General features: G+C 43.2%; 1 protein-coding gene across 1 annotated transcript; it reads right to left on the minus strand.

Annotated features, from left to right (window-relative positions):
• Nucleotides 1–2537: 2537 nt before the first annotated feature.
• On the minus strand, nt 2538–5221 carry LOC138770587 (B2 bradykinin receptor-like). Its single transcript, XM_069949691.1, has 2 exons — nt 5160–5221; nt 2538–3640 (listed from the first exon to the last, which is right to left on the minus strand). Exon 2 carries the CDS (start codon nt 3615–3617, stop codon nt 2538–2540), a length of 1080 nt encoding a protein of 359 aa, XP_069805792.1. The 5' UTR covers nt 3618–3640; nt 5160–5221.
• Between the last annotated feature and the right edge of the window lie 2312 nt (nt 5222–7533).

Genomic DNA, 7533 nt, shown 5'->3' on the forward strand with positions numbered 1-7533 from the left:
CCCGGGGCCTGTCCTACCAGATCTGGCACTCAGTGATCTCTCTGGCAAGAGGCGGTATTCTCCAAACTGTGAGTACGGGTATTTGTTCTATCAAGTATTCTTCATTCAAGTTCCCCAGACAGAGTTCTGCTACCTCTTAGGCAAGGTCCCCTTGGTAGCCCCCTTGCCTTCCTTACAAGTCTACTACAAGCCTAACTTAACCCAACTTACAAGTCAAGCCCAAGTCTACAAAGCATATATATTTATATGCCTCAGCACCCGGCTTAAATGATCTGTTTTGTCCACCATGTGAAAGAGGCTATTTTTTTGTTACTGCACCTTATTTCAGAGTTCCCATATGTTTGTATTGCACTAAACTTTCAGTCAACTGTTCTCCTGTTTTTGTACTTGACTCTGTGGTTACTCTGTTTTTGAACCTACACCTGTTCTACCTCAAAGTTGTATGTCAGTGTATCCAGGGGTGGGCAATACCACTCCTGACTGCCGTGACAAGTGCTTAGGCTGGGTTCACACTGCGTTTTTGCAAGGAAAAAAATGGATGCATCCGTTGTTTTTGACGGACACAAAAACATAGCTGACACTACTTTTGTGTCCGTTAAAAAAAATATACTTTTTGATACTTTTTTTTACAATGAAAGTCAATGGAAAAACGGATTAAAACGGATGCACACAAATGCATGCGTTTTTCATCCGTTTTTTGCAAATAACAGATGAAAAAAAAGGTATTGCAAAAACAGAGTGTGAACCCAGCCTTAGTCAGTACACCAACACCTAGCCCCCTACTAACACCTAACACCCCCAGGTCACTGCACACAGACATCTAGTAAATTTTTAACTTATCTAGCCCCTGATGCTCCACCCCAGCTCCTGTTCTTCCCCCCTCCAGCTCCCCAATCTTCTTTATTTTCCTGCAGGGAGAAGTAAGAAGGGATTATCCTATTATAACTTCACCAATCCGCACGGTAAAATGCAATTTGAACATGCATTTACTTCATTGTCATATATCAACCTTATAGGTTGTCATATATACATTTTATAGGTTGTCATAAATAAACTTTTTATTTCCTGAGAATTATTTACACCACCTTAGCTCCCTGCAGAGGCGCAAGACAAGGAATAAGTGACCAACATGACAGGGTACGGTCAAGTCGCTCCAGACCCATACCCCTCCCACCTATTATCCCCTTAAATGAGAAACAAAAACCATTGATTGGCCACAGCAGGCAAAATTTTATTAACCAAAAATAATTTAACAATATTCCAAATTGTCTTAACGACACCCCACCTCCCACCGCACACCCTGTACATTAACAAATTACATTCCTGAGCAATACCGTAGGGTTTGTCCTCAAAGCCACTAACCCTGGCGGTTCACCAATATAACACTAACATTGCAGGTTTACCTTCAGCCGATATTGCTTACACCCATTGGCTCGAAGGCACCATCATGTACCACCCGCACAACCCATTTATTATGTTGGGGCCTTAGAAAACCCTTTTCCACCAGACAGCCACACCCTGCCAGTACAAGTAAACCACCTGAAGGGGGTCCAGAACCTATTCCATTAGGTTCCCCCCCCCTCCCCCCTTAACCTCCAACAGTAGTGCTTTTTTCACTAGTGGTTCAATGTCACCCCCACCACCACACAGCTGCCGTGGCAAATGAAGAAACAAAACTGTTGGCTACATCCCACACCCAACCAAAGGTACCCCAGCCCCCCCCCCAAAGAACCCCCCCCCCACACACACACAATAGAGACAAATAAGAAACGAGAGGGTGGGTGGGAGTTTTCTCATAGATTCTGTAGCTAAGGGCCCTATTCCACCGGACGATTATCGTTCAGATTATCGTTAACTTGTTCAAATCTAAATGATTATCGTTCGTTTAAATAGCAGTTAACGACTAACGACCGAACGAGAAATAGTTGATCGTTTAATAAGACCTGGACCTATTTTTATCGTTGCTCGTTCGCAAATCGTTCGCATTGAATAAGAAGTTGGTCGTTCGCAGTAGTGACGAACGCAATAGCGACAACAAGACGACCGCAAGAACAATCATAAGTAACGATTATCTTTCCATGTAAATGGGTGAACGATTTCAGGTCTTTCGTAATAGCGGTTGTTTGGATCGTTTATCGTTAACGATTATGCGAACGATAATTGTCTCGTGAAATAGTGCCCTAAGATGGCTAACGAACCCCTACTCCAGCCTCCTATCAGAACTGACTCCCTCCCTATGCCCTCCCCCTAGGGAAACCTTCCCCCTCTAATCCAAAGACCCCTTTTCACCCCTTGTACTGCCCCACCCCTGTCACTCCTTCCAAGCCCCTGTCATGTAGGCCTCCCCCTAGCTCTGCCAATGTCTGACCTTAACTGGACCTATGATTGGCATAACAAAGACAAAGATACAGTACTGAATAAGATATCAGGAATCACTACTAAGGAACCACAGTGACAGTTACTATATACTTCAAGGACCAAGGACTATATACCAGTGAAAGTTACTGTATTGTTCAGAGGACAGGGCAGGAATTAGTTTATTTTTTAGGGTGTACAGTAGGAGTTACTATATATATATTAGAGGATACAGTAGGAGTTACTATAGACATCAGGGGGACACTGATGCAGTCAAGCCCACATAGAAGCCTACCGTAGACCTCTCTGGCCTTTTGCCTAAAGTTATTCCCAACCATACAGTACAGAACCGGATTGATGCAGCTGTTACTGAGGACCATGTAATAAGACATTTGGTAGATATGATCATTGATGGATTTCAATTTACATGAAAGGAAGACATTGAATCGATCTAATGTCATAATAAAGATAGAAATATTGTAGGGGATCCAGCACAACATGAAGATCAACAATACGGACAGGACCAGCCAAGTGGCTTTTTTCTCTTTGTTGACCTTCTTAAACTGTCGCATTGGGTTGTTGATTAAAGCACGAATCATTTGAGATGTACAGAAGGTGATGACAACCAGAGGCACCAAGAAGCCCAGAATATTCCTGATGCTATTTACTGAAATATACCATTTCTTAAATGTTTTGTCGTTAACACAGTCTGTGGTATTTAATTTTTCATTGAACTCCACCTTTCGGAACACCCCATTGGGCACACTTATCCCAACTGCAAAAACCCAGATGATGCCACAGGTCACCTTTGTCCCCCAAGGTCTTCTCAAATGACTAACGGACATGGGCTTCACCAGAGCCAGATATCGCTCAATACTGACCATCATAAGGAAGTAGATGCTGCTGTAAAAGTTGAGCTGAAAAGCGGAGACGACTGCTGAACACATGAAGCTTCCGAATGTCCAGTGAAACCTGTTGGAGACATGCACAGCCCTGAAGGGTAGGCTACTAACATAAATCAGAGTGGTAGCCGCCATATTCCCCAGGTAGATCTCAGTCACCGTGCAGCGACTCTTATAAAGGGCAAACACGGAGATGACAAACAAGTTTTCTATGAAGCCTAAAACAAAGATGGACCACATGTAGTGGGGCTGATAGGTATAGAGCCACCCAAAGCTTCCCTGGTCTACACATGCTTTTTTTGGAGTGTCTGTGATGTTAGCAAATGTTGTCATAGTCCCATTGGGTTCTGTGCTCATCATCTTGTGTTCGATATGTTCGGCTCCTGTGGAAACACAGAAATAAATCGATTTTTTGAGATATGTATCTCTGAGGATATTATGTATTAAACGGTGTTATTGATGGGAGGGTTACCAATGTTCAATTATTAGTTACTGGTACAAGGACAGACTCAAAATCATTTCCAGACAAGAAACAATGCTATAAGAATCATCTAAAAAGGCCCAATAAGACCAGCCCATACACTGATCACTCAGAGACCACTAAATGCAGTGTCCTAGCATGTGGAACCCGATTAAAAAAAGATTAGAATTGTTGTGTGGTTCAGAAATATATTGCAACATATCACAAATTGTGTCTGGGCATTGTAAGTTTACTTGTTTGCATTTGTCTTTCTGTTGTCAGACTGTTGAACACTGCTAGTACTGCATATACAGTGTTGGACTGGCCCACCAGAAGACTAAAGGGAAAGTGGCACAGTACATTAGAGGACCGTGGTACAGTACATTAGAGGACCGTGGTACAGTACATTATAGGGGACAGTGGTACAGTGCATTATAGGGGACAGTGGTACAGAACATTAGAGGGGACAGTGGTACAGTACATTAGAGGGGACAGTGGTACAGTACATTAGAGGGGACAGTGGTACAGTACATTAGAGATGACAGTGGTACAGTACATTAGACAGGGCAGTGGTACAGTACATTAGAGATGACAGTGGTACAGTACATTAGGGGGGACAGTGGTACAGGACATTAGACGGGGCAGTGGTACAGTACATTAAAGGACAGTGTCACAGTACATTAGAGGGGACAGTTTTACAGTACATTAGATGGGGCAGTGGTATAGTACATTAGAGGACAGTGTTACAGTACATTAGAGGACAATGGCACAGTACATTAGAGAGGACAGTGGTACAGTACATTAGAGAGGACAGTGGTACAGTGCATTAGAGGACAGTGGTACAGTACATTAGAGGGGACAGTGGTACAGTATATTAGAGAACAGTGTTACAGTTCATTAGAGGGGACAGTGATATAGTGCATTAAAGGACAGTGGTGCAGAACATTAGAGGGGGCAGTGGCAAAGTACATTAGAGGGGACTGTGGCACAGTACATAAGAGGAAAGTGGTGCAAAATATTAGAGGGGGCAGTGGTACAGTACATTAGAGAGGACAGTTTATTTGGGCATTGTGTCACATCATTAGGGGACAATGGTATAGATAATTTGGGCATGGTTGTACATTACATTAGGGGACAGTGGCACCATTCATTAGGACAAGGTGACTGAGTGAGGGGGTACAGTGAAACAGTACATTAGAGGGGGCACAAAACATTAGAGGACAGTGGCACAGTACATTAGAGGACAGTGGCACAGTACAATAGAGGTGGCAGTGGCACAGTGCAACTTCTCCTCCCCTGACTAGGAAAAAAATTAATAAGTGATCCTACATTCCCATCTACACCAATATGTCACCAATCAATCAGCCGTAGGTGACTTTAAAAGAATTATAGCTCTTAGAAGGTGAGGAGGAGAGTAATGCTTAAATGTGACCCGGACGTACCTGCATCAATGACATTTGGTCGTGAGGTTAATCTGTCTGCTTGTCTGGCCAATATATACAAGCCCGCGTTTCATCATGTAGACTAAGTTCTTGTCACTGCATGTATAGAACCCTGTCACTGGGAGCTTATTTCCATGTTATCGTTGGTGGATGACAAAGACTTTTATTACACTATTACAGTGCTGACAATTTCTGCACGCAAATGTATCGTGACAGGTTGTTGAAAAGAACATCTGTTTGCTCACATTCTTCGTTTTTATGTCACTTTTAATCTACCTATTATTTAAGGATTTGTCCTGCGTATTCCCAAAAATGGGTTTCTCAGATATAGCAGCAGCATATAGTCCGGTCCTCCACCGCTCTGAGGGACAGTGAACTGTCCCTCTGTGTAAAAAGTTTGGGGACCCCTGCTATACACTATGTGAGGGCAGCCAGGAGGCTATACTGTATGTGGGGGCTACACTATAAGGGTGTGTGTGGAGACTATACACTGTGGGGGCTGCCAAGAGGCTATACTGTATATGGGGCTATACACTGTGGGGGCTGCACTATTTGGGGATGTGTGAAGACTATACACTATGTGGGGGCAGCTGGGGGGGTGGGGATGGGCGCCATTTGTATTCTCTGCCTAGGGCACCAAAACTCTTTGTCCCGGCGACCAGGTAAACTCTGCTGCTGAGACCAAGAGCGCAACAAAGAGTGAAATCTCAGAAGGGTATGTACACTGGGGCACCTTTATGAACATAACGGCTGGGGCGTACGCCAGGGAGACAGCGCAGATTCTCCCCTTCTCCTTATTAAACAGCTGCTGTATCCCCCACACCTCGTTTATCATGATTTACACCTGCTCACAGGCGTAAATCATGAACCAAATCTACGCCTGCTGGAAGCAGTTGTGGATTTGGTACGCTGGGCACAGGGTCGGGCGCCCAGTCAGCCGGATTCACTAAGATGGTGCAAAAGTAGGTGGACAGTATGTGTAATAGGGTTATGGAGGGGAGATTCATCAAACATGGTGTAAAGTGAAAAGTGGAATGAAAGATGGAATCTGATTGGTTGCTAGGGGCAACTGAGCCAATTCCACTTTACACCATGTTTGATAAATCTCCCCCTTCATAATCCTATTACACATACTGTCCACCTACTTTTGGACCACCCTGTATATGTGTGTGTATAAGTATATTTTATTACAAGGTAATATAAAGTGGGCCCTTAAAAAGTACAACTGGTCTGGTGTGGTGTGCGGGAGGGGCTGCAGAGGGTGTTCTATTGCAGGGCTAGCTGGGTGTTATAGCGCTTTCTGATGGGTCAGAGTTGAATGCTAGCAATCCCTTAGTTCCCACTTTTACTTTTGCCAATATATGTTCGTGCAACATGTAGGTGAAGGACTTGAAACAACTGGAATTTTACTGAACAGTCTTTTATGCAAATAATCCAATATACAAAACAGTCCCTTGATCACAAGGTGAAGGTAGTTTAATAGTCTGAGGATTGGTTAGTATTTTCATTTTCCCTTTAGGGTGCCTTCACACCTACCGTATCGCAGCAGAAAATCCGCTGCGGATCCGCAGCAGATTTGACAGTGCGGATTTGATGCCGTGTTCATTCATGTAGTTAAATCTACATGAATGAACACTTTACACCATGTTTGATGAATCTCCCCCTCCAATACCCTATTACACAAATATCCTGCGATACGGTGTGTGTGTGTGTTTGTACCCTTATAGTTCCCATGTTCCCCTTCTGTGGGGGTGTTTCCTTGCTCATTTGTAGTTTTTCGGGTCACCTAGTTCAGTGCAGATTTCATTACTGTTTTATTATCTTTGAGGTCTCCAGTGTGTTTTTCTATATTTTCCATTACCTGTGGCTGCTTGATCCCGTTGCATTAGTAGCATGGAGGGATACTTTGAGACCATTGTGTACTGTTCTATTCTACTTGTACCTTGTTTTACTTTTGTACTGTTTTGTTTTCCACAAAGTCCGTGTGGACTCCACAAAGTCTGTGTCCTGTATTTCCTGTATCGTATGTTTTAATTGAAAAAATAAAAAACCTAAATATAATTATAGTTAGTCTGTTTGGCGCACTGGGGGCTTTCCTTGGTCCTGCCCGTCTGGCTCTGCTAAAAAGAGAAGAAAAAATAAAGAAAACAAAAATTGTCCAGTCCTTAAGGGGTTATATTGGGAATGGTGTAAAAGTACTATAATGAGGATATGATTGCGGTCAGTACTTCTGGTGGATATAATGTAGATTGAAATGTCTCTTTCTGTCTCATTACTTTTAAATATATAAAATTCACTGTGTTTTTATTCCCTCAGGAGTAAATAAAAATCCACCTCATTGCTCCTCAGACCCGTCCCACGTCAAGAAATCATC

Source organism: Dendropsophus ebraccatus, chromosome 13, assembly GCF_027789765.1.
Source record: "Dendropsophus ebraccatus isolate aDenEbr1 chromosome 13, aDenEbr1.pat, whole genome shotgun sequence".
NCBI classification, from domain to species: domain Eukaryota; kingdom Metazoa; phylum Chordata; class Amphibia; order Anura; family Hylidae; genus Dendropsophus; species Dendropsophus ebraccatus.

Excerpts from the sequence above, each read along its gene's own strand:
- LOC138770587 (XM_069949691.1), bottom strand. The coding sequence starts at position 3,617 with ATGATGAGCACAGAACCCAATGGGACTATGACAACATTTGCTAACATC.